Source organism: Dendronephthya gigantea, unplaced genomic scaffold (genome assembly GCF_004324835.1).
Source record: "Dendronephthya gigantea isolate DGI-Jeju-01 unplaced genomic scaffold, DenGig_1.0 000232F, whole genome shotgun sequence".
Classification (NCBI taxonomy): Eukaryota; Metazoa; Cnidaria; class Anthozoa; order Malacalcyonacea; family Nephtheidae; genus Dendronephthya; species Dendronephthya gigantea.
In genome coordinates, this window is record NW_021163242.1 from 14,181 (window position 1) to 42,036 (window position 27,856).

The window sequence follows — 27,856 nt, forward strand, 5'->3', positions numbered from 1 at the left end:
TTTCCAATCTAAATAAGAGATTCGCTAATTAATACTTTGTTGGTTTTAAAAATACCTTGTAAAGTTATTGGACTTCGTAAAAAAATTGGGAAATAATATTTTCTCAAAAATAATAAATCCGGCTTGAAAAGCAGGACTGTAATTTTTGGTCTTCCAAAGTCGTAAAACATATTCTAGCGTTGATTAAGACATGGCTTTCCTCATGCTTGGATTTTTGCGATGTATGAGGGTTCGGGAACCGGTTCTTATCTGATCACCGAAGTTAAAAAAAAGTCAGGCAAAGTTAGTACCTGGCTGGGTGACCTCTTGGGAATACTTCGTGTCGTAGGCTCCTTTTGATTTATTCATGATTTATTCCAATGTAATTTATTTAATCATGATTTATTCCAAGGTAATTTACTTTAATTTATTCATGAAATTATTCCAATGTTATTCAATGTTGATTTATTCATAGAAAATTATTCCAATGTTCTCATCAATTTGCCCAAAAGGAACATTTTTATTTAACTTTCCCCAAAATATTCATAGATTAAAATTTCTTGTTTTCTCAAACATGATGTCCACGTCCATACCACTTGGAAAGCACAGGTTCTCGTTAGATCACCAAAGTTGAAACAGATCGGGCGAAGTTAGTACTTGGGTGGGTGAGCTCTTGGGAACACTTCGTGTCGTAGGCTCCTTTTGATTTATTCATAGAAAATTATTCCGACATACCGACATACCGACATACTCAACGAACTATTATTTCGAAACCCGGCGATACGAGACAACGACGGCCAGGTGCTGTACAACGCCAAATGGGCAACAGCGGGTGTTACACAACTAAAAGACATATGCTACATATCAATCCCAGGATTGGATGGACGCTATACCTATCAAATGGACTAGGGAAATACAACGGGAACATACCAAACGACCTAAACCTACAGTGCAACCTCGCTTTAGAGTAAACATAACAGCACAAGAGACAGTAGACATAACACAACTCAAGACAAAACATTTCCACAAACAATTGACAAGAGATGAACTAGCAACAATGACATCGCTTGATCATTGGAAACGAACCTTACAACCGCCACAACAATCGACTCCAGCTACTGGACAAACACAACATACAGCAAACTCATCACAAACAAACAAGGCGACGTCAACTGGAAAGTAGCGCACAGAGTACTACCAATCGCAAAGTCACTACACAGAATGGGAGTTTATCACACGGACACTGGCCATCACTGCAACGATACAGAAACAGTTGAACAGCTATTGTTACACTGCAACCACGCTCAACACTTTTGGACGACAATCCAGCAACTTGCTGATAACGTCTCCGACCGAAAACTGCCACAGACCGAAACTACCAAACTTTTCTAAAAAAATATATTCCTGATACTACCGGCGGCTTTTTTTTCAGTTTTATGACACTCATTATTTTATTGAGCGTCAGTGTTTGATTATCATCACCATTTTCGTAATTTAATAAATTTCATAAGCGTTCCGGGAGTTCCCGTGAAAAAAAGTATATAAAACAATAATGTAAACGCGGAGTAAAAAAACCATCCTGTCCCAGCAAAACAGTTAACTTATACAGGGTGTATAAAAAAAATGTCCAAAATGTAAAATTTTCGTTTTTCAGGATATTTTGTAGAATTTGGCAAATTTTTGTGTTCCTAGAGATGGTTAAGACTTATTTGGTATACCTAGGCCATGTTTGGTTTTTCATTAACAAAATTATGTTACCGGGGGGTGGTTCCTTTCCACTGATATTGAGAGGGCTTGCACGCGAAAATGTGAAGCTGAAATTGAGATATTATTTAGCTATCTAATAGTAGGAAAGCTTTTTAATAAACTGTCAAAGTTTCAGGAAAAATAATGTATCGTGGGAGCAACGCTCGACCCCTAAATGTGACAAATATTCCATTGCGCCCAGTGGATTAAATGCATCGTTGATTTTAGCGTGACCGATCTCATGCAAGGGTCGTAAATGGATAAATTAAAGCGAGAAACTGAACAAAAAGACGAAGCGATTTAATAACAAGATTTTTATTCGTGATGTTAATCCTCAACATTTCCACCATTTCTTTCTAAGAAAACTGCGGCTCGACTGAGCATGGTAAACACTGAACGGCGAACCCTTTGTCTGTCTTGCCTCGAATTCTCCATTTCGTTCAAAATTCTTTTTTGCAAATCGCTTACGCTACCACCGGCAAATCTAGGCGAATGGACAGACAAATGGTTCGCTGTCCAGCGTTTAGTATGCTCAGACGAGCCGCAGTTTGCCTAAAATGAAATGGTGGACATGCTGAGGATTAACATCACGAATAAATCGCTTTGTTTTTGTGTTCAGTTTCTCGCTTTATTTTATTCATTTGCCCACCTTGCATGTGATCGGTCACGCTAAAATCAACGATGCATTTAATCCACTGCGCGCAATGAAATATATGTCACATTTAGGGGTCGCGCGTTGCTCCCACGATGCATTATTTTTCCTGAAACTTTGACTGTTTTTTAAAAAGCTTTCCTACTTTTAGACAACTAAATAATATCTCAATTTCAGCTTTACACTTTCGCGCGCAAACCCTCTCAATATCAGTGAAAAGGAACCACCCCCACGGTAACATAATTTTGTTAATGAAAAACCAAACTTGGCCTAGGTATACCAGATAAGTCTTAATTATCTCTAGGAACACAAAAATTTGCCAAATTCTACAAAATATCCCGAAAAACGAAAATTTTACATTTGGGACATTTTTTTTATACACTCTGTATATAGCCATGCAGTAGTAATCAGGTTGACGCATGTGAAAACTTTCTCCTAAAATCTCCTTTAATTTAATTGACACACCTCGGGGTGTGCAATAACCTGCATTATTATTTATGACTTTTCAAAATCCTCTATTGTGATTGACGAGCGATCCGTAAAAACCGATAGATCCCGACTGTGGTTCCAATAAATATTCGGTATCCGGACCAGTATCCCGGATGTCTCATGCAGTTCAGCCATATAATAAACAGATTATTGGTCGTCGCTTGTTCGGCCGTCTGTACTGTGAATATTTTGCATGAACCTCGCTCCGTCGTCGAGAGGTCCATACTAAGGGGTTGTTTACATGAGCCCGGTTACCGAGATTCTCCGAAGCGTGAGAGGACTTTGAGGAAAAAATCTTTTAAAAATTTCAATGGGGACAGGAGTATTTTTAGTTTACCTCTTTACCCAATGGGTTGGCCTGTGCGCTTAGGTTGTTGACTAAACTATTAAAACCAGTCTATTCCCATTTACGCGATCTTTGGGTCATATTTGTATGAGGCAGATTGATGAGTCACTGCTGAGTGCTGATAGGGTACGATTATGCAGCATGTCAACAAAATTTGTCTGACACAGTTCAATAATCAGAGAATTGTCTTGATGCTGAAACTTGAAAGCAAAGAGCAATTTTCCACAAAAGAAATTGAAAAATAAATAAAAAATAAACTTGGAAAAGCTAAATTTAACGTCATTTTTAAGATACGTTTGAATATATTTAACAAATGAATGAAACAATTACCCTGCAAGAACTCGCTATAAATGTATATACCATCAGTGCAAATAGGAATAAACATAGTTACAGAAGAGAAAATATGTAGTGCTAAATTATGCTACATTACATTACTTAAAGATAATCAATTAGCTATATGTAGCTTGTACTGTATAAATCATATAGATACAGCACTACTAAACAACGATAACTGCAAAGAATGTAAACATTATTCGATTTTAGTGTCATCAATTAAAGTGTGTTTTTTCAACAGTCAATCTGACCAGCGTTTATATAGCAATTGATGCGACAGTTCTTCAGTAGGAATAGTATACTGTTAATTTTTGTTATATTCTATAAAATTATATGCTCTATTACATTGTTGAAATTATACACCTGGGCCAAACAAACCATAAAACAAATATAGAATTTTGCTACATTAGTCACAATATTTTAAAGTTGGCAGATGCTTAGTTCCCCCGCGGTATGCTACAAATATTAATTTTAATACGCTAGTGAAACTTGTAAACCTATCCTCCATGAAATTTGTTTTACTGCTTTTAGGTTGTGTTGCCAGACTTGCTCGATCTTCGGCATGATCTTCGTCTGCCGTTATGAAGCAATCATGACGAGCAAATGATTATTAATTTGAGTGATTTCATTCATAAATTTATTCAGGATTTGGACATTATTATTAAACTTCAAAATTTGACATGTTCCAATGGCAATCCGTTACCGTGCATGCATGTGAATGGGGCTTTAGTCTCTTGCAAAATTATAAACTCTCGGTAGTTTTTAACCACAAAGTTTTTTAACAAGCGATATAAACCAATTCTTTGCGATCACGAAACGAGATAAATCCATAAACTAGCCTTGGTTATTAATGTCCGAAAAATTTGGCAAAAACAGTGTGTCATCAACATGTCTTATACATGTTGCCAGTAAAGGTTTTCGTTTCTCAATTTCTAAAAAAACGAGTTTTGGTTTATTTATATCAATTTTTTCCAGTTATAAAACATTATACATCGTAAATATAACGCATTCGCTGGTAATACGATAATTTCTGGTGGTGATTAAAAATGAAGTCAAAACGCACATAGAATGATACCTTACATTACTCGTTACCGTTGTTTGGTCTTTAATGAAAATACTTAGATTTCCCTTATAATATAGGTAATTATAATGTATACACTGGGTGCAGGAAAAGGAGTTTTTTTAGAAAAGAAATACTTTACAGATATTTCAGGTTAGTGCGATTGCATTGGTTGTAAAATAATCAGTTGAAACATTTTTTAGCATGGAAGAATTAGATAGTGGGTTCGATACCGATAATGCTGGCGTGTCAGTGGAAAACAAAAACGACACAAAAACAAAGGTCGAGCGGTATCAAATTATCATAGCGCGAAAGTCACCTAAGCGATTTTTCAATTTGGGACGAAGTTCTTTTGGCAGAGTGACCAATGAAATAGCCATGAAATAGCCATGAAATAGCCAGTAATTTCTAAAATGCTTTACTTAAAACAATTCATCCTTTTGGATTAAACAAGTACAATGTACGGCACGTTGCTTAGCTATATTTTGCATAAAACTTCGTTTATTTAAAATCGTCGTGAAGTTGTCAAATATTTGTTGACGTTTTTAAAAGAATGTAGGTCTACTAATCTTCTGCTACGGATTTTTTTTCAAATAATTACGTACCGTAACTGTATGAAAACGCATTAATTATATATAATATTCGCCCCAAGCATAAAGCCAGTAACGTAGCCAGCCTGCATGGCGTTTAGACCCACTATCTTAAAGAATTATGAAGGATTTATAATTGGCTCCTTTTCTCACAAACCCCGTGTACGACATTGGTCTTGATAAAATGAATGGAATGTAAAAATTAATTATATATAAAACACCCGACAAAATATTTTTTGCCTTCAAATAATGTTCGATTAATATATGATTATCATTAACGTAAATTATGTAAAATTCATACTTAGGAATGTAAAATGGATTCATTCATCTTCGATGCATGTCGAGCTATTTTGTCCAATTTAGCTACACACTCGTAAGCAGCTAAACGCTCTTTTGGAACGGTTGACCAACATTGCTTTATAAGTGACGCATACGTTTCCGCAATACCCCCTACGGCTTTGCATTTTGGTCTGTGGCCATTTGCAATCAACTCACGAAATTTCTTGAATGATATATTGTGAAGCTCATTGTAAACTACCTCACCATACCACATCTCCCACAAGATCAGCCCGAAACTGTAAATATCAGCACTAGCATCACAAATTTTGCCAGCAAATATTTCTGGGGCCATGTACACGGGTGTTCCAGCTATCGTCCCTGTCACTTCTGTTATATTCTTGGAAATACCAACATCAGCTATTTTCATGCAATTGTCTTTCCCAAACTGCAAAATAATTTCAAACAATATAATGAATAGAAGAAATACAATGGAAATATAATGAAAATATAACATTGATCTATACGTTTCGCCGGTTAGGGCTTCATCAGTAGATAAAACCTTTTATTATTTATTTGAAAGAATTCAAAGTCTGTGATTGGCTAATAGCCATGTGTGAAATCGTCATATCAAACGTGTGACGTCATAACGTGTGATACGACTTTTTTTAGTGTGATAAATAGTCGTATCCCACGTTTGACGTCACACGAATGGCGAAGACATCAACAGAATGGCTTCTTTAAGTGAAAGGTTCGGCAACTTTGAGGAATATATGTTCGTTCTTTTAAATAAATAATAAAACATTTATTGAATTCGGTTTTCACATGATATGAAGAATTATCAATTCTCAGTTTGACAAACTTCGGCTTGATAATTCTTCATATCATGCTCAACCTCATTCAATAATTGCTGAATATCACACAACAATAATATCACACGCCTCTTTTTGTAAATTTTTTATCTACTGATGGAGCCCTAACGGATGGTTAACGTTAATGGTTGATTTGATCTTGTTATTTATATCGTCAAGTATTACTTTACTGACTTTTCCAAGTTCGCTCTTTGCAGGGTTGATGATGCGACATTTAGGATTCGTATCAAAGTTCATAATACGTGCATAATACGTGCAGATGAAAACAAATGTTTAAACAAGCACTCTGAATTGTTTTCAAAATGCTGCCATAGGAACAAGTTTAATGCCGGAAATTTTAGGCGCGCACAAGCATAAGCGCGTGACAGAAGAGTAACCGTTGATGCATGACGTAATTAGATATTATATGGAATTTTTGTTTAGTCGCCTGATGATGCTTCATACCACAGAGGACTACACAGAGGTGGAACTCGCGGCAAATTTTGTCCCCCTGTCGATTTTTAGCAGAAAAAAAATCCAATTTTAAAGCCAAGGGTCTTTTGCTCTTCGTTTTTTTGAAAAATTTTATTTACCCATCCGACATTGCCCCTTTTGGGTTAAAAATGACGGCGATAATACGAATTAAAACGGGGGAAAACAGGAAAAAACGGGAAATACAACTACGAGGAGTGCGATTTTCACACGAAGCTTCTAGAACTGCCAGGTAAAAAATCAAAGTTTGGTGTTTCATCTAATAAATGTAGGTCTATTTCTAGATGGCAAAACAATCTTCTCAAAGTTAACTTTTGAGCACATGACATATCAAGACACTGAGTTCTACTGTTCAAGATAGCAAGTTAGATGGCTATTAAAAACGTTTTATAACGTATAGGCATGCGTTTACTGATATTCGTGAACCCTATAATGTCTCCTATGTGTATTATTATTTCACTTTGGACGATTCGGACCCTATTCGGGCTGGTACCAATGGAAATTCTATAACTGAATTATCTAGCAGCAGCATGCAGCAGCAAGGTTAGACAATGGTTCTAGAATTAGAGCTTGCATATTAGTATAAGAAATTTATGTTATTCATATATAGGTTAGCTTTTATATTACCCTTCTTATGCATTAACTGCTCAAATTATTTAGGCTTAGTGTAAATTCATTCATGTAATTATTCTCAACAAAAAGCCTTGTTCTTGAATCTATCCATGCAATGCACATTCTACAACATTAAAACTCCAGGACACATTGAGTTAGGACACATTGAGTTCATCGCCCTTTTATAGTTTCAGAGCACAAAATATTTGCATTTTTCATTAAATATTGACATCCAAAAATTGGAAAATAGCTTTCAATCTTCCCATAGAAACCACACAGAATTGCATGGATTAGAAATTGATTTACATGGCCTTCATAAGTATTACAATTATGTATGAACTGAAATTAATATCTGTTAGCATTTACCATTTGTTTGTAAAGTTGGATTTATACTCATGTAAAAAGTATTGTAGATATAGGTAAAAGTTGCAAACTAAACGCTGTAATTTATGCCTATCCGAGAAATTTATCATCATATGTCATCCTGAATTAAGCTCTTTGAACAAGCGTAACGAACTTGTTTCCACATGCCGGCATCGAAAGAAGTTTTTGCTATAAGTAACACCTAGTAACCAACTACATGTAATACGACCTAATTAATTTTGCATCTCTTGTATATAGTCGCTGTGCTGTTGTAATTATATATTATTTACCTGATGAGTGTGGCAAGCGCAACGCTTGTCATACGAAACAGTTCTGTTGTAAATAAAATTCGATGAAGTAACTCGTGTTTTTCATCCTGTGTTATATATATATATATATATATATATATATATATATATATATTTATATATATATATATATATATATATATATATATATATATACACCCATTTGCAAAAACGTTGGACGCAGATGGATATATTGATAGATACTCCAGATCTAATAATAATTGCAAATGTCGTGTAATATTATAGAAATCTCATGCAAATCTAATCATATGCAATTCTAATTAGACTTCGAGTAATTATCTATCTATCTATCTGCGGCCAAAGTTTTTGCAAATGGGTGTATATATAAATATATATATATATATATATTATATATAATTATATATATATATATATATATATATATATATATATATACAGTAGGAGGCAAAAGTTTGAGTCCAGTGACTGTATTTCATTGTTTTAGCAGCATATATTAATATTCTACAGAAAACCTTACCGATAAGTGAACTACAAAAAAGTACACGAGTAAACAGAAAAATACATGCTGTACAACAACTATGAGACGTTATGATATTCATTTTACGTATGTTAATGTGCAAAAATGCATTTCATGTCAATGCTTAGTGTCCCTCTTTTTTGCTCTTGAAATGACGTTTATTCTTGCTGGCATAGACTCCATAGGTTTCTTAATGTCGCACGTTTAATACCTTGCCAGAATTCGTTGACCACTTGCCTCAAGTCATTCTGGCTGGCGGGTCTGTGCCTCGCCCTTTTCCGGTTAAAACGGTCCTACAAGTACTCGATAGGTTTCAGATCTGGAATTTGAGGTGGAAAGCCATGAGAACGAGATCACCAAAACGAGTTTGCTTCTAAACGATTTCTGGCACATAGAAGATGTGCAGGTGTTTATGGGGATTATCATGTAGTTACACACGCGATCATCCTTGTACCAGATGAAATTCCATGTCCTTGAAGAATTGGATGATACTTTACTTTAATTAGGATCCTATTATATCTTTCAATATTGCCAAACCGAGCATGACGGAAGAAGCTAAAAGTTTGCTTGAGTAGGATTTAGTTTCTTCGAACCTCTCCAAGGTTAGTTGCATACCACCTTTTTAAATTCTCACTTTTTCTGCGATCTTACGAGGAAAGAATCCCTCAATACTTAATGCAACTATTTGTCCTTGTGCACCATCACTTTGCCCTTTTTCCCACCAATCTTGGGCAGTGTAAAGGAATAAGAACTTTATTTTGTTATAATTTAGATCATTAGGACCAAAACAGTGTGTAATTAATATGGTTTACAGTACTGAAACACTAATACGCATGTCTTACTCGAATACACTGCCAGGGTTTAATACTGGAATTCTACAACGACTGGACTCAAACTTTTGCCTCCTACTGTATATATATATATATATATATATATATATATATATATATATATATATATATATATATATATATATATACCCACGCGAGGTTTTGCGTGCATGATAATTGCGAATTTGGCTATCGTTGTCGTTGCTTACTTCCCTAAAATGCCAAGACCATATTCAGATGATTTGCGCTGGAGAATGGTATATTAACGTATATTTTTTGAAAGAAGTAACGATGAGGTTGCATCTCAGTAATTTGTCTGCCCCAAAACTGTTTACCGAACAGTTAGCACTTTTCTTGCCACGGGTGATGTGAAACCATGCCATCTTGGTCGCCCCGGCACAATTTTGTTTCCTTATGAAGAGTACATCATCATGGACTGCCTTCTGCGAACACCTCAAACACAGCTTAGCGAAATAGCAAATTACATTACCAACGCTACTGCATGGCTCTGCTTTTGGTCCACAGACGTTGTGTCGTGCACTCTGCAGGCTTAAGGAATAACACGCAAGAAGGTAAACATGAATATATAATAATATCTAGCCATTATACCTTCATGAAATAAGGTATAAAACATATAATCTCGAATACAACTTCCATCTTCAACACAATATTTGAAAAAAGAACAGAGAGTATAAGGTTCAATAGCAGTATTTCGAATTTATTATATAGTACTAGATATTCCGTAATTTATTATAGAGTACTAAATACTCCGAACGATGATAAATTTGTAATAACTTTGAGATTCTTTATAATATACAGAAGTTTCATGTTTTCCATGCTAACGTTGGCTAAATCTCAAACAATAACTATTGCAGCTTAATTTTCAACTTTTTAAAAGCAATTTCTCTTGCAGATACACCGAATTGCCATGCAACGGAACGATGACCTGAGGCAAGAATTCAAAGCAGAAATCAGCGTTTTGCATCCAAACCAAATTGTTTTCCTCGACGAAACAGGAATTGTATGTATATAGAAATTATTAGGCTGTACCCTTTTCTAAAACCCTGCTACACAAGCTGTATATATTCACTTTTTCCTTTTATGTATAGTTGTGTTTTGTTTTTGTTTATAAGGATAAACGAATTGCTCGACAGTTCGGATATAGCGCTCGTGGAACACCTGCTATTGTTTAGGACTTTAGCTATATGCACGATGGGCGCCTCATTATTCGGCAATTTCAGCGATATCGAGTGACGGGATTCTGGCTAACGGTTTGCTAAAGAATGCAGATGAGAGATTTGACACTCACTCTTTTATACGGTTTCTTGATGAGCAACTTTTACCAGCAATGAATGTGTTCAATGGGGAAAACCCGCGATCCGTCCTCGTAATGGGTGAGAATCCAATTAATATATACGCGTGCATGTGTATTTCGGCAATGTCTCAAGGCACTTTACAGTCTCGTATTATACAGAAACTAAAGGGCATGCAGACAACAATTCTTTGAGGTTAGTATGCCAACTATACCCACCCAACTACATCTATAGGTTGTTTAGATAAGATGAGAAATGCGTGCAAGATAAATTATGATTGTATGTGCCATTCGTCAATAACATGTTTCTCCTATTTTTACATGCAGATAACCATCCAGTGCATCATGCCCAAGAAGTGATCGATCACATTTATGACTCAGGAGTAATTATCCGCTTTTTACCACCATACAGTCCTGACTTGAACCCAATCGAAGAGGCTTTTGCCGAAGTGAAACACTATTTACGACAGTATTGATTTAGTATTGCAACGATTTAGTATTGCAATCATGTAACGAAGGTATAAGCTCTACTGATCATTAGTTTTAGTCGCACAATTTTAATGTAATTTTGAATTTATCTGTGCGGATGCTTCTTGTTCTCTTAGGATCGTTTTCTTATACTGGATATCCCCATAAGTTCTACATATTTACTTTTTAGGAAATGCGGCTGGACAAGCGAGAGTTTTTCGAAAGGAAGATCAGGTGCTTGCAATAATAGGGGAGTTGAAACAACTTCATGGAAATCAACTTCCACCCTATAAGTACCGATTATGGGCAGAAATGATTGTAAGTATTTAAAAAGTAGTCCTATTCCATGAGCCATGCACGATTGACGCTATATGTACCTATTATAATCTCGGGCAAGCTGAACGCATGTTTATCTACATTAATTGACACCGTAAGCTTATTGCCTTTCAGGTAGTTGGAACTGCAACAAAAGATAGCATACCAGATGTGCCGATGTTTTCTTCAAATCCAGCTAAGCGTCCACGACGAGAAGGGTTAACCCATACGTTAACCGCGGTAGGAGAGTCAATTACCAATGCTTTAACGCCGCGAGTGGCCACACGAGAAGTGCCAGTTGAACAGGTATTGAATTGTGTACGATAAACCTCGAGGGTTAATTGTTAATAAAAAGACGCCTTTACGCCGCGATAATAAACATTACGAACTAAATTATTTTCTATAGGTGGAAAATGATAAATGCTATATATGCAGGAAGAGAGAAGGCCAAATTACGGTCAGAGCTAGGTTACCAAGCAAGTTAAAGAACTATTTGACTTAAAACAAATGGGGGCAATTACGGTTGAAGAGTATAAAGAGAGAAAGAGTTTGCTACTAAACGATATTAACTGATGGTAGTTAGCAAATAAATATAAAATTCCATGGAAAGTTGATGTCATAATTTTGAATATAGATAAACGGATTTACAAGCTTACCCGTGATATTTAAAGTTTAAATAACAACAATACCACAATTTGGTTGTAACCTCATTCGCACTGCGAGTTGTTAGATGAAAGTTGTTTCGAGTATAGGGCCTTTATATCAAGTTAAATTATACACAGTTTCGGTTTATATTTTTCTTATGTACGCCACAACGCTGGTGACACGCAACGCTATATAGGCTGCATACTTGTATAACGGAGCCATGCATGCTATCATGCACTTTCAGTAACCTAAGAATATTATATTATCGAGGGAACTTTAAGCATTGCGTTTCAAATTTTCCCGTCTAACATGGATATATATCGTCGTTATAATTAGAGCCTCTATAAATACATAAGATGAAATAATATTTTGCAATTTCCGCGGATCAAATAATTATAGCCAGCGTGATGCATGTACCCCAGACAATCACTGAATGTTATTTGCCCAAAAGCTTCCCATATAAGCGGGCTAGGATCTCGCACTGATTGCAATACCAAATAGTTGCAATACTAAATCAATACTGTCGTAAGTAGTGTTTCACTTCGGCAAAAGCCTCTTCGATTGGGTTCAAGTCAGGACTGTATGGTGGTAAAAAGCGGATAATTACTCCTGAGTCATAAATGTGATCGATCACTTCTTGGGCATGATGCACTGGATGGTTATCTGGATGTAAAAATAGGAGAAACATGTTATTGACGAATGGCACATAAAATCATAATTTATCTTTCACGCATTTCTCATCTTATCTAAACAACCTATATATAGATGTAGTTGGGTGGGTATAATTGGCATACTATAACCTCAAAGAATTGTTGTCTGCATGCCCTTTAGTTTCTGTATAATACGAGACTGTAAAGTGCCTTGAGACATTGCCGAAATACACATGCACGCGTATATATTAATTGGATTCTCACCCATTACGAGGACGGATCGCGGGTTTTCCCCATTGAACACATTCATTGCCGGTAAAAGTTGCTCATCAAGAAACCGTATAAAAGAGTGAGTGTCAAATCTCTCATCTGCATTCTTTAGCAAGCCGTTAGCCAGAAGCCCGTCACTCGATATCGCTGAAATTGCCGAATAATGAGGCGCCCATCGTGCATAGCTAAAGTCCTAAACAATAGCAGGTGTTCCACGAGCGCTATATCCGAACTGTCGAGCAATTCGTTTATCCTTATAAACAAAAACAAAACACAACTATACATAAAAGGAAGAAGTGAATATATACAGCTTGCAGTAGCAGGGTTTTAGAAAAGGGTACAGCCTAATAATTTCTATATACATACAATTCCTGTTTCGTCGAGGAAAACAAGTTGGTTTGGATGCAAAACGCTGATTTCTGCTTTGAATTCTTGCCTCAGGTCATCGTTCCGTTGCATGGCAATTCTGTGTATCTGCAAGAGAAATTGCTTTTAAAAAGTTGAAAATTAAGCTGCAATAGTTATTGTTTGAGATTTAGCCAACGTTAGCATGGAAAACATGAAACTTCTGTATATTATAAAGAATCCCAAAGTTATTACAAATTTATCATCGTTCGGAGTAAATAGCTACGGAATATTTGGTACTATATAATAATTCGAAATATTGCTATTGAACCTTATACTCTCCGTTCTTTTTTCAAATATTGTGTTGAAGATGGAAGTTGTATTCGAGATTATATGTTTTATACCTTATTTCATGAAGGTATTATGGCTAGATATTATTATATATTCATGTTTACCTTCTTGCGTGTTATTCCTTAAGCCTGCAGAGTGCACGACACAACGTCTGTGGACCAAAAGCAGAGCCATGCAGTAGCCTTGGTAATGTAATTTGCTATTTCGCTAAGCTGTGTTTGAGGTGTTCGCAGAAGGCAGTCCATGATAATGTACTCTTCATGAGGAAACAAAATTGTGCTCCCGTTTGGGCGACCAAGATGGCATGGTTTCACATCACCCGTGGCAAGAAAAGTGCTAACTGTTCGGTAAACAGTTTTGGGGCAGACAAATAACTGAGATGCAACCTCATCGTTACTTCTTTCAAAAAATATACGTTAATGTACCATTCTCCAGCGCGAATCATCTGAATATGGTCTTGGCATTTTAGGGAAGTACGCAACGACCACGATAGCCATGCAAACTCGCAATTATCACGCAAAACCTCGCGCGGGTTGATGCATATCTTTAGCGGTCACGTGCGCGATATTTATGTATTTATATATATATATATATATATATATATATATATATATATATATATATATATATATATATATATATATATATATATATATATATATATATATATTCAACATTTGTCCTCCAGTTGGGAAAACGGGCTATGTTTACTTACCTTTTATATCAGTTAATTTGTTTTCGAAAAATAGAAATATGAACTTTTGACTCATTTGAGTCATTTCACAATAAAATTTTGAGCTTTATTTATTATAAGATCTGACAGCTCAGAAAATATTTTGCATGCATGTATTTCAATGTATTTCTAGGCGATTTCAACAAGCTTGTTAACATCCCAACGGGAGGAAGCTAAACTTTTGATATTGTTTTGACCAATCTTTATGATTTCTGTACGATTAGCCTGGAAGATATGGGCTTTAATTCCCGAAAGATCTTTCTCCGGAAATTACAAAAAATCAGTTGTCATAAAGAAAAAGTTTGCGTATTCCTGTGCAGAGCGACTGTTTTAGAATGCATGGTTTAAACTTGCTTGGACTACATTATGTCTTTACAAACAAGCACAGTCAGAATATTTCAACACTTAAGCTTCTTAAAGTAAAGAAAATCCAGGTGTTTTTCTGTTATGGCACCCAAAAAGAAACTACAGAATACTAAACCATAAAGCATATCAATAAAATTAATTACGCGGCAGAATATTGTAATGACAAATTTAACTTACAAGGATGTTTTCAGGCTTTAAGTCCCGATGAACAATACCAAGTCCATGCAGATATTCAAGCCCCGCCGCAATTTCCTTTGCTCTTTGTAACACAGATTTAATTTTTTGAGCTACATTCTCTCCTGGTGCGTTTGCTGGAATACAATCTGGATGGTCAAGGAGAAATTTCCTTAAACTTTCTCCGCATAATTCCATCACGAAGACAAATTTCGAACCACTCGGACCAGGCTGCAAAGCTCTTCCATAAAACTTTATTACATTCTTGTGGTCAAGTTTTCTGAAAGAGCAAAATAATTATATCACTCAGAATGCAACGAAGCCCGCGTGATCAAATACTGACGCAACAAAGCCTTGCTTAATTTCAAAGAATTTTAAGGCAGTTTTGTTGTAAAAAATGGGAAAAAGGGACCATTTGGCGTTAGCAAAACTCAAAATCTGCCATCTTTTTTTGCTTCACTTTCTGGCCGCGAACAAGTTCTCCAGGAATTATAACTATAGCTCAGTGTTTCTACCTAATGATAGTTTTCAGGTTAAAGTAAGCTGTGCAGCACAAAAACTTTTTAATATTAACCCATGTATGCCTAAAATAAGGTCTCAAACAATGTTTAGCTAATATCGTACAGCACAGCACAGCACAACACAACACAACACAACACAACACAACACAGCACAGCACAGCACAGCACAGCACAGCACAGCACAGCACAGCACAGCACAGCACAGCACAGCACAGCACAGCACAGCACAGCACAGCACAGCACAGCACAGCACAGCACAGCACAGCACAGCACAGCACAGCACAGCACAGCACAGCACAGCACAGCACAGCACAGCAAGCACAGCACAGCACAGCACAGCACAGCACAGCACAGCACAGCACAGCACAGCACAGCACAGCACAGCACAGCACAGCACAGCACAGCACAGCACAGCACAGCACAGCACAGCACAGCACAGCACAGCACAGCACAACACAACACAACACACCACAACACAACACAACACAACACAACATAACATAACATAACATAACATACCTCAACATTTGTTCTTCTGCTAACAGCATGGAAGCATTCTGTGTTGTGAGCGCTTCTTTGCAGACTTTAACAGCAACATCCAACGATTTTCCTTCCTGTGTTGTCATCTTTCCTTTAAAAACATCTGCAAACGACCCATGACCAAGTGAGGATTCCTTAGTGTACTTTAGATTTTTAAAGTCAATATCACTAAGGAAAACCCCATTGATGGCAAAAATGGATAAATCATCCATTATTTTAGAGCATTCTTCATATATAGGGGTGTATTTATTGGCATCTTGCAATATCGACCCACTCTCTTTAATAAGTAGATTAATGAATTCTTTGTCAGCGGCAATCATCGCTGGAATTTTTTTCTTTATCTCGTCGAGGATGTTGCGTATTTCTTCAAATTGCCGTAAGACATAGGGATGAAACTTACTTGGATCGATTGAATGACGAAGAAAATCGATAGCTTGGTTTTTCATATATTTCGGTTTATTGTTACTATACTCCTTAAGATTTCCCGATGTTTGAACGGCGTTTTTTATTGCAATTACACCTAAAACAGGTAGGCTAAGAATTCCAGCAACCAGTACCACAGGTACCAAAATTGGAGATAGTACTCCGACCAAAATTTTTTCTCCGGTTGTCAGCGTTGCGTCGTCTTCTGTAGATCTGACTTCAACAGGATCTTGAACAACGTAATCTTCCACACTTTGTATACGCGCATGAAGATTATCTCTTTCCCTTGTTATGTGATTGAACAATAGTTTCCGAGCGTTTTCAATAACATTATTCCGAGTTTCCCACTTTCTAATTTCCACTGTAAGCCTTTGCTTTAACGCTTCAGAAATTTTTTCCTCTGTTTCTTCCCACGTTTTTTGCGCATGGGGGCATTCATCTTCATCCCATGACTTGAAATTGGTCTCAAAAGTGCTTGAAGAAAGATATTTTAGGATTTCGTGAACTGTTTTCGCGGTTATCTTTTTAAACTCTTCTTCCAGGCGATCAACCTGTTTAATGCGTTCACCTTCAATCACGGCTAAGATTAAAATAGCTTTCGTAAGATCATCTGCCAAATTATCTCTTTGGGCTCGATTTATTACTAATTTTGTTAGAAATATCACCCTGGAAAGGACATCATTTAACCACCTAAAAAATAAAGGGTATTTGTCTTTAATTTTAAATGGCATAATATTCGAACCCTAAAAAAACTATAAACCCAGTAAACCCAGTAGTAAAATCATAAACCCAGAGTAAAACAAGGGAAGACACGGGTGAACGCTATCAACACAATATACTTAGTACACGGAACAAAAGTTAACATGTAACAAAATTTGAATTACTGCAGTTGCATAGACGACATTACTGCATAGATGAATCCTATATATACGTATACGATGTTCCACGGGAAAACTTACGTTAAGGCTTTTCAGTTCGTTTTAAAAAAATAATTTCGTTCATCTTATGTTCGTTTGCGCGTTTGAACGATCAGCCTTTCGTTAAACGAAAACGATTTTGGAAAATGTTTGAAATTCCCATCCGATGGGATACAAATATATGAAAATTGTTTAAAAAAACGTTCGAGCATTTTCATTTGGTGTTCAACGTTTCCCAAGATTTTGAATTTGATAAAACATTTGGTGAAACACTTGCAAGGTGCTAATTAACTTAACAAAAATTCAAAAAGAGTTCAAGCGCGGGAACCGGGCTAAAGTATTTTTCAATTACATGCTAGTACAGTTTCAGCCCGGGCTGTGTTTATGACATGTCAGAATTATTTTAAGACAAAACTGAAATTACAGCTCGGACCAAGTTTGTAAAGGCTGGTAATAGACCTATTTCGATTCTTCGAGCGCTTTAAAATGCCGAATGACAATACCTTGACCTTTAAAGGACTATGATTGCACAAAAAAATGAAATAAACAAACGAAAAAGCATTGCCAATGCTAATTTTTCTGTCCGGGTTTAAGTTTGATTACGACGACAGGATACTTACAACACTAAATTCCAGCCCAGGTAGCTCAAACCGGGCTGCAGGAAACTGATGAGACGATGAAACGATCATCCGGCCGTTCAATGTTCATCACAGTTTTCCTGCTGGATTTGAAAGTACGCACTTGAAATTTCATTGGACACCATTATGGAAACCATTATGGTCCGAGAAGTTAAAGGGAAATGATGTAAACTGAGTTAACTTGCGTGTTTGTGAAAGCTAGCTATGTATCATATGATCGTATTTGCCCATGCACGTTACTGCATGAAGAATTCTTCTTTAATATAAAATTATTGCCAGGAAAAAAGATGGTTTTCATGCGCCGTAGGCGTCAGTATATTTATTGAATTATAAATTGTAATATTGCTTCTCAACTTTTTTTGAATTTTCCTGAAAGGAGTTTATCGTTATTATCAGCAGCGGCGTATAGCCAGCCCGACAATTTAGTCATGCTATGCTAATACGTATTTCGGTGTTCATTGACTGTGAAAACCATGAATTTCTAAAGAAATAAATAATGATAATAAAATAAAATTTGCATAGCATGACTAAATCGTCAGGCTGGCTATGCCACCGGTTATAATCAAAATTCCAACAGCTCTGTACCGATAGCTTTTCTAGGCTGATGCAGTTCTTGTATATAAGGAATAATAAACAATTATTGGATGAGGTTTTTGTGATATGCAGAGTTAGCTATCAAGGTCGAGGTAAGCGTTATCAGCCGAGCCGATCACAAAAACTGAATAGAATAGTAAACATAGTATTAACGAATGAAAAACCTTATCTAATAGCGAATGGCAATATCCAAAAATACATAAATTTTTGTATAATAATCATTAATACATAGATACATTCAAATGAATACCGCTTGTTAACCACCGCAGGCTCACTTGCAGATAGCTCAGTTATCTGCTAGCAGATAACTGAATTTCGCGTGCATGATTGCGCGATTTATCTGTCAACTATTAGCCAATTTTTTTAATAATGCAATTATGTCTCGAACAATAATCCCTTTTAATATCAATCCACTCTACATGCGCGAGGCCTGCCATTGAGTATAGCTGCGAAGTTTTCAATTTTGCCCTGCCCAACTATCTGAGTGACGCTATTGAGCAAGTACAAAGAAGTATCACCTACTAAAGTGCAACCTTATTCCCCTAAGTGAACGGTGATACAAGGCCTGCTCAAAAGTATTTCATCAGCACATCAATGACCTACATCATAAATTATCATCCCTCCTACCAGACCATCACTCTGTGAATTACGACCTAAGGAAAGTCCCCCAGTGTGCTGGACGCAGTCCTCCAACCTCGACTGCCACGAACACACTACGCGAGCTCTAAGAAAAGCAAAGACAATCTTTCGCCGTAACCAGCTAACCACCATAGATGGAGAATGACTCTTCTTGTCAGCCAGCTTCAACTAACCCATGGTTAAATTTTATTAACTATAGCCTTACGGTCTGTTTACATGGAGCGAGTTATCCCGGCTAGGCGAGGTGAAAACTGCATATAATGAAAGACTAATCAGGTTAAACCTTTGATGTGGTGCGCTTTTTACCTCGCCCAGCCGGGATAACTCGCTCCATGTAAACAGGCCCTTAAATATTTTATTAAATAAAATGAACAAGCTAAGTCGCCTGCATATGTATTATTACTTGAAAAATAACATTATATAGATGTCAACTTTAGTCCTTGAAGATTTTTCCATTTTTGATGTTTTTCGGTTGAAGTTTCGAGATGTTGGCTTTTCCTCGAGCCTGCGCGGAGTGCAGTGCGAGGGTACTAATTCCGCCCGGAGATTAGGAATTTTACCCGGGTATTGTCATAGAACATAGCGGAATCCAAAGTTGTCCAAATTCTATGTCATGGACCGTGAACATTGGACGTTCAATGGTCATGGTATTTGGCGCATGCGTGAAATGTGAACGAGTAAAGACTGGTAATTAGCAACTGTTGATTGGCTAAGATAGAATTCTTTTATTTCATTGAAAAACGTCAGCAATTGAGCTGTCATTTTTCCAATTTTTTTTACCTTGCTTCGTATTATAAAACTTTTTAAGGTGGCTGGATACAGTTTTTAAAAATTCCACTGTTCATGACACGTTCAAACAACGCATTTTTATGATTTATTCCAGAGATATTGGGGTTTTTGCATATTTTGATGTCTCTACTTTTGAATCGTATTAGTTTTAGTAACAGATCGTCTGTTGCTATGGCAACATACGTGTACAAAATTCATTCCAAAATGACCAATTGCTTCGGATAGTTGGAAAAGAAGCGCGGTGACCCCAAATTTTTTTGGTGTATTATTTTACTTGGAAGAAAAACTAACAAATAGCAAAATTTAAAAAATTCTATAATGCCACATTTTTGAAAAATACAAAATGACTTTTTTTTGATAATTTTTTTTTTCCATTTTGGAATTTTTCTAAATTTTGCTAATTGTTAGTTTCTCTTTCAAGTAAAATAATGCACGAAAAAAAATTGGGGGTCACCGTGCTTCTTTTCCAACTATCCGACGCGACTGGTAATTTTGGCGAATGGACAAACAAATAGTTCGCTGTTCAGTGTTTACTATGCTCAGACGAGCCGCAGTTTGCTTAGAATGAAATGGTGGACATGCTGAGAATTAACATCACGAATAAATCTCTTTGTTTTGTGTTCAGTTTCTCGCTTTACTTTATTAATTTGCCCACCTTGCATGAGATCGGTCACGATAAAATCAACGATGCTTTTTTTTTCCACTGCGCGCAATGAAGTATTTGCCACCTTTAGGGGTCGCGCGTTGCTCCCAGTATGCATTATTTTTACTGAAACTTTGACAGCTTATTAAAAAGCTTTCTTACTTTTAGACAGCTAAATAATATCTCAATTTCAGCTTCACATTTTTGCGCGCAAGCCCTCTCAGTGGAAAGGAACCACCCTCCCGGTAACATAATTTTGTTAATGAAAAACCAAACTTGGCCTAGGTATACCAGATAAGTCTTAACTATCTCTAAGAACACAAAAATTTGCCAAATTCTGCAAAATATCCTGAAGAACGGAAATTTTACATTTGGGACATTTTTTTTAATACACTCTGTAGTAATATTATGACACTCTACCTCCACTCAGCTTCAAGTCTTGCAGCAATAGTTTTGAGCATCATTGTTTTGATTGCGTCCATAACTGTAACAAACGGTTCAGATTTAATCCCGAAACCTTGAGCTTCAACTGCATTGGTGGTTGACATTTGAACCACCTGGGTCTTTGGATTCAAATTTGGCCATGTTTTTCTGAGACGATCGATTGTATATTTTTTGACATCGGTTTCTTCATTACTTTTGATTAGGTCCCATTTATTGCAGATGAACACGGCACGTTCACAAAGAAAGCATTCAAGGGATTGGTTTTTAACTCTCTCCAAAAGCTTGAGTATCTAGGAAAAATTTATTTTATGAGTGTACCAAATGACTAATATAGCTACGTACTGACATAGCTACGTACTGTATTTGAGCCATTTGGCAATCTGATTGGTCGAAAATACCCATGCATCGTATTGATGCCCATATAAATTATTTTCAGTGCGCAATTATAGGGATCCAAGTATATAGGGCAAAGTTTTCATGACCTCTAATACCTAAGCAACCAGACGTTTATCCTAATATAAATAAGTCGACTTCTACCAGTAAAAATCTAAGGAGCCCGGTTAAAGATTACCCTGAATCAAGCACGAATTCTATTTCTAATAGTCAATTACTATGATTGCTCAATATTACAAAAAAACGGCAACATGGCAATATTTCTATGCTTCTTTTAGCAAGGTATACCTTGTCATTGTAATTCCAAATAATTATATTTGTTCTATGGTTAAATGCGTACTAAACAGTTGCCATGCAAATGGTACATTGTGAAAATATATTACAAAAGCATGGAAATATTATACGCAAAGAACTCAAATTAAAAATATAACGTTGACGAAATAAGTTGATAAGATTTTGAATTATTGTACGAACTTTAGAGAATTAATTTTGCTATGGCTGATGGTTTGACAAATTATCTCAAAAAAGTTCAAGTATGGTGTCTGAATTTATTATGTAAATTATTCCAGACTTGTGAGTTAATGCAGTTTTCAGTATAAAGTTATCACTCACAACGAGCTAGTTTAATGTAAAAATGGGAAGACGTCCGAATTATTGTCATAACATGCAGTGGCATGACTACACATTATATACACTTCAAATCTGAAAGATGCTAAAAATGTACCACTGAACAGTAAAGAAGGCTACTGGAAACATCTTTTACAGACAAGAACGAAAGAAATAAAAAGGATTTTTGGACATTTCCAACTGGGACGTACAAGAATTAACGAGAACTTATCTCAACTGTAAATTATCCCTTGCTCATTAGCAGGAAAGTGTTTACAAGAAAACATAAACGAGATAAGTGGTGTAGAATTCCTAAACAAATTGGCTCCATTATGAAATCCAATCAAAGGTCACTTTGTTTGACACTAAAGAACAAAAAAATAACGTAAAATGTGGGCTAGAGACAACAAGAAATAAAAAGACTTCGGCAAGACAATGTTCACTCACGAAAGCAGGGTCACGTTACATGGGCCCGACGAATGGTCACAAGCTTTAGTTAGGCTTTACAAAACAGAGTAGCGCCGATAAGCAAGAGACAACAGCAATGTGTGGATGGAATCATTATGTAGGCAGGCATTCATGGTGATAACCCTATTGGGACATAATATTAAGTTTACGGGGAGAGTTGACAAGTCAATGTTATGGCCAATTTTTTGAAGAAACATTTTATAAGTGGTATGAGTCTCAAAGTTGGTTTTTTTAAGATAAATAATTGTGATTTTATCCATGATAATCTCCCCTCGCGTGCTCCTAATGCAACTCTTAATGCAACTCTACTAATGCAACTGTTAATTTTTATAGCAAAAACGAATTTCTCGCAAAGACTTGATGACTTGGCGTCCTGCGAGCCTTGATGTTTGCGGTTGGCAGCACTACAACAAAGTTGATCATTGGAATGCTATAAAACAACTTGTAAAGATGTAAAATCAAAAGCAATTGAAAGACAAACTACGGATATTAGTGTTAAGGCGGACATATTGGAATAGAAATAATTAATAATACGGGTGTGTTAGTATCTGTTGTTTGTATAATCTGTTACTGCATGTAAATTGCATTTGAATGTAATGATTTTCTTGTGTGACATCTGGCATTTATTTGTCCCTTTTTTTTGGAAATATATATGAACTCGCACATGTAATGGCACCGATAATAAACTCCGACACCATAATTTTATTCGGTTGTTTGTAAGATAATTTGTCAAACCATCAATCATATATATAGAAAAATTAAACGGTTGTAAATGCCATCATTTCATCCGTGAAGATTTTTCAAATAATTTGACACATAGGAACTGGTAAGGCTAAATAAAACTGATTTGCGTAATAACTTTAGACAAACTGTACATATAAGTGATCAAACAAGTTGTGGTTATAAATAATGGATATTTAAAGGATGGGTAACTTACCCGATCACTTTGAACTCCCCCTGCATTACTGCTGTTAATGACATAAACAAAACAAAACGCGGTCAGAAGATAATCATTCACAACATCATCTAAAACATTTGATTCGCCAATTCCTGGACTGTCAACAATGACTATGTTATTCTATAAAAACAAATGAAAAATTGCAAATTCTCATTACATCGCTTCGCTTGTCATGCAGTTCGGCGGGAAAAGTCCAGTGTTTCTGTACAGTTATAGAAACACGCTTCTTGACCAATCAGAAGGCGGGTCTATAAATATTATATTATAAATGCAGTTAATAAACTATCAAATATGGATAATTCTACCCGGCAATTACAGTAAACGTCTAAATATCAATAAACGCGTGTATTTTCTTTCAAAACACTAAATGTGGCTTTTACAGTTAACAAATTGCGCAAGAAAGCACAACCTGATAACGACACATTTCGAATTGAATCAAATTATCCTGACAGTAGCACGGATGGATGAGCGAACTTTAAGCTAATAGTGAAACAAATTTCAGTAGAAAGGAATGAAACAATGGCAAATGGTAAAGATAGGTAAAGATATCCCTTATCTTGTGGAAGTTTTGCTGTAACCCTGTAACTGCATGATGAATTTCTTAAACACTAACTGCATGTATTTGTCGCACAATATCAAAACAATTTACACCCAAGACTGTAATATGTATGGTGACGTAAGACGAATTTATACACGATGCACGCTATAAAAAATTGCTATTTACTGCCTGCTGCACAAAATAGGATTTTCCCTCTCGCGAGTCGCGTGGCTTTCACGATTAATGTGCACCTCCCTAGCGGTGTATTCATAGTCGCCGCTGTTGTTATGGACTACAAAAATTAATATTCAGCGCTCTAGCAGTGATTACGAGGAGGGCGGTGTCCAAAATGAAAGCAAAATGTAATATCTACTGGTAAATATTAAATTGAATTAATCTCTTGATTACCTTAAGCAAATCGTGAGGCCAAAATAGTTCACATTTTTTGAACGGTGATCCTTTTTCAAGGTCACCCCTTTGATTCAAATATTCTGCCAGTTGATCAAGATAGCTCTGTCCTTCTGCTGGGTCTCGTAAGATAAGCTCTTCTTTGGTTGTCGTCTCGGATTGTAAGGTACGCTTCTCTGGTTTCTGCTCATCTTTGTAATATGCTAAAAGCTTTCTTACCTCTCCATATCTTAATTCACAAATAGTTGCTGTCGCAGGCAGGGTACAAGATGGAAGAATTTCTTCTCCAAGGATTAGGTTGATGAAACTACTTTTTCCGGCGCTAGTCTCGCCTGGATGGTAAAAATGAATAAAATTGACTTTTCACCTTCGGAGTTTGGTTTGGTATGATTTGGAGTTTCTCGTGTATTTGGATAAAAAGTATTTGCTCTTTTTAATTTAAGGGATAAATATCTCGAAAGTTATGCGTCTGAGATATTTTCCCTACATGTCATTCTACTAGGCCTAGCATTCTAAACGGGGAATTTTGGTTAAAGCAATACAAAATTTCGATTGTTAAGATATGATTTTCAATAGACACGGCTTTCATGGAAAACAGGTTCAACTATATTAATGTATATAGGCTTGTACTTTTATCTTCATTATTTTTTTTGTAGCTGAAGCTCCCGTCTTAGACAAAGGTTGATTGGATTGCATTGGATTGCGCTGTCGCTATATTACTTAGCCTTCGGCTAAACGAAGTACAATTATTTTAGTTCATCACAATTTAGAGTTTGTACTAAAAATTTGTTAAATTACCTCTTTTAATTTTTGAGAAATCGTTTTTTAATTGTATAAGCAAAATGAGATTATTCGTTTGCTAAAAAAACGAAATCACTGGAAAGGTTTGGCATATATTCAAAAATTATGGAGATCAATGCAATATAACAATGACATAATAGAATATACCAATAAAACACTTTTGTTAAAAACCTAATCAATAAAATGTTTTCTTAAATTCTCCTACTCTTTAAATAATCATTTCGAAGAGAAAAGATATCCAGGATTGATCATGGAAACTTTTCAAATTGTATCCTATAAAATTTTCAAAACAATTTAAATGGTAATTCTTTTGTATGGTACCCCCATATTCAATTGTGAAGATCAATAATTAAAATAGGTCATGACAATTCTTGACATAAAAAGCGCATACGAAATAGTTCGGCATGCTTCTTTCCTCAAATACCATGTAACGTCCAAACCACTCAATCCACATAGATTTCCTAACTTCATGTGAAAATTGCCTAAATTTCGCATGTTTCTTATTTTTTCTTAACATAAACCAATGTTCATATTAATTTCGAAGCGTAACAAACCTAAATAGTGTTAGTTTTTCAGAGAGCACATCGTATTTTAAGAAATAGTCAAGTTCAAAATGTAAACAAACAGTTTGTTTACATACTGATTTGACTTCCTCTTTAACTAATTTCGTTTAACCGAGGCGAGCCCGGGGTTGCTTCATGCATCTGTTTCTAGTTACATATGAAATAATTTACACAACAAAGTAGCACAACTAAATCACATGTCGAATTTTCCTTGTTATAATGTGATTTACAAATATAATTTGAGATACTTTTACTGTTGACATTTTATTAGTAATATTACCTACCTGCAATAAGAACAACATATTCTTCAACTTGAAGCTTATTCATCCTTAGCTGAATTTCACCAACAATGTTCTTAACGCAAAACTTGGTATTCAAACTCTGCAGCATTTTCTCGTCACAAGTTTTTAAAGCATCTTCCACCCTCTTATAGAGACTCAGTAATTCTGTCCGCTTCAATACATCCATGTTTTTCGCATCTGAAAATACGGAAAATGCCTGAAAATAAAAGGGAAAATACTTGTAGCCACATCTTTTATACCAAATATTTTTTAAACATAATATTTTTAAACTAGAAATACATACATGCAACAACCCCGCGTCATTTCAAACGAAGAAAAATATTTCCTGAGTTAGCCAGACCTAACCCTCTAAACTTTTGAAAAGACTTAAATATAAAGCCGATGTTTCAAATTATTCGGAAACAAACACAGTCATATAAAAAATGAAGTGAAATCGCCCACTTTCCTACATGCTGCATTGGCTACGTTGCAGTTGCATGCAGTTTAGAGACTCTTACAGTTTAAGTGAGAGTTAATACTTCACTATAGCTAAACCTTCAAAACATCAAAACAGCACAAATAATTTAAATCCCCAAACACTAAACGTCGAATTTTTTTTCGATTATTGAATTTATGCAGAGATTGCAGTCGACTCTTATCATTTATAGACCTGGAGCGAGGGGAATTCGACGAAATATTACCCCCAAGGGAAGATATATCCCGAGGGCTTCGCCCGAGGGATATATCTTCCCGAGGGGGTAATATTTCGTCGAATTCCCCGAGAGGAAGGTCTATAAATTATATATTATATCGAAACAACGTGTAGGTAGCGCAAAAGCTGGGTGAAATGGCTTCTTTTGCCTCCATTTTGAAATTTTTGACAATCTCGAGTCGTGTGCGAGGCATCCACGCGTGGTACACGCAAACTCGAATACCCCGCTGCAGCGGGGTATTCGACTTTTATAGCATAATGTGAAAAATTCGATGGAACTCCATGATTAATTTACTGATCACGTGGTACAAATCGAGCTTTCTGATTGGATGATTTACAGTTGAGATATAATATTATAAAAAGTGATATTTGTTGTTTCTCCATATTTAAACAGCTAAACACCAGTCCAAAATAGGCTTTTAATCGAAGCCAGCGGTAAAAACTACTAATGAATTAAAGGAATACTAAATGGTTTTCCGTGCAGGATTACGTGATACTGCACTTCGGAAATTGCTCGACTTTCGGAAAGCGTGAAAAAACACTCGCCGTTTTCTTTATAAAATAACTACAATGAGACGACAGTCAAATTTCCCGCGCGAAGCGGCATTGTAAACTTTCCGGGCAGGATTGTCTTATAGTGCACGCCAACGAACCAATCAAATTGCGTGTTTCATTGTAGTTATTATATAAACAATATTAACTATTTGCAAGGATTACTTATTACAGATACAATAGACAATACATACAAACATTTTCTTACGTCTTTGCTGGATACCAAGGTATGCTAAAATCTCCGATCACATGCATGTAAAGAGAGGAAAAAATAAACCGCGTGCAGTGCTTTCGTTCAATGTGATTGCTTTTTTAAAAGCTCAAAACCAGTGAACTCAAATAGATTTGGAACGATAGATAACTCAATACTTTC

The 27,856-nt window shown here is 35.9% G+C and overlaps 1 protein-coding gene, 1 long non-coding RNA gene and 1 pseudogene across 2 annotated transcripts in view; 1 reads left to right on the top strand and 2 right to left on the bottom strand.

Moving 5' to 3' along the window:
* Nucleotides 1-558: 558 nt before the first annotated feature.
* LOC114540389 lies at nucleotides 559-677 on the top strand (annotated as a pseudogene).
* Nucleotides 678-3,547: 2,870 nt separating this feature from the next.
* LOC114540373 overlaps nucleotides 3,548-27,856 on the bottom strand; it is a 43,677-nt gene continuing 19,368 nt past the window's right edge. Inside the window, exons 2-8 of the mRNA XM_028560570.1 lie at nucleotides 26,223-26,436; nucleotides 24,575-24,906; nucleotides 23,608-23,748; nucleotides 21,180-21,493; nucleotides 16,096-17,229; nucleotides 15,059-15,335; nucleotides 3,548-5,919 (exon numbers count right to left, since the gene is read on the bottom strand). Of these exons, the coding sequence (XP_028416371.1) occupies nucleotides 5,497-5,919; nucleotides 15,059-15,335; nucleotides 16,096-17,229; nucleotides 21,180-21,493; nucleotides 23,608-23,748; nucleotides 24,575-24,906; nucleotides 26,223-26,436 (2,835 nt within the window). The 3' untranslated portion in view covers nucleotides 3,548-5,496. The remainder of the gene's footprint in view (nucleotides 5,920-15,058; nucleotides 15,336-16,095; nucleotides 17,230-21,179; nucleotides 21,494-23,607; nucleotides 23,749-24,574; nucleotides 24,907-26,222; nucleotides 26,437-27,856) is intronic.
* Nucleotides 12,280-13,538, bottom strand: LOC114540376. The gene is made up of 3 exons (XR_003689041.1): nucleotides 13,453-13,538; nucleotides 13,081-13,339; nucleotides 12,280-12,829 (listed from the first exon to the last, which is right to left on the bottom strand). It is a non-coding gene; the product is annotated as an uncharacterized LOC114540376 (long non-coding RNA).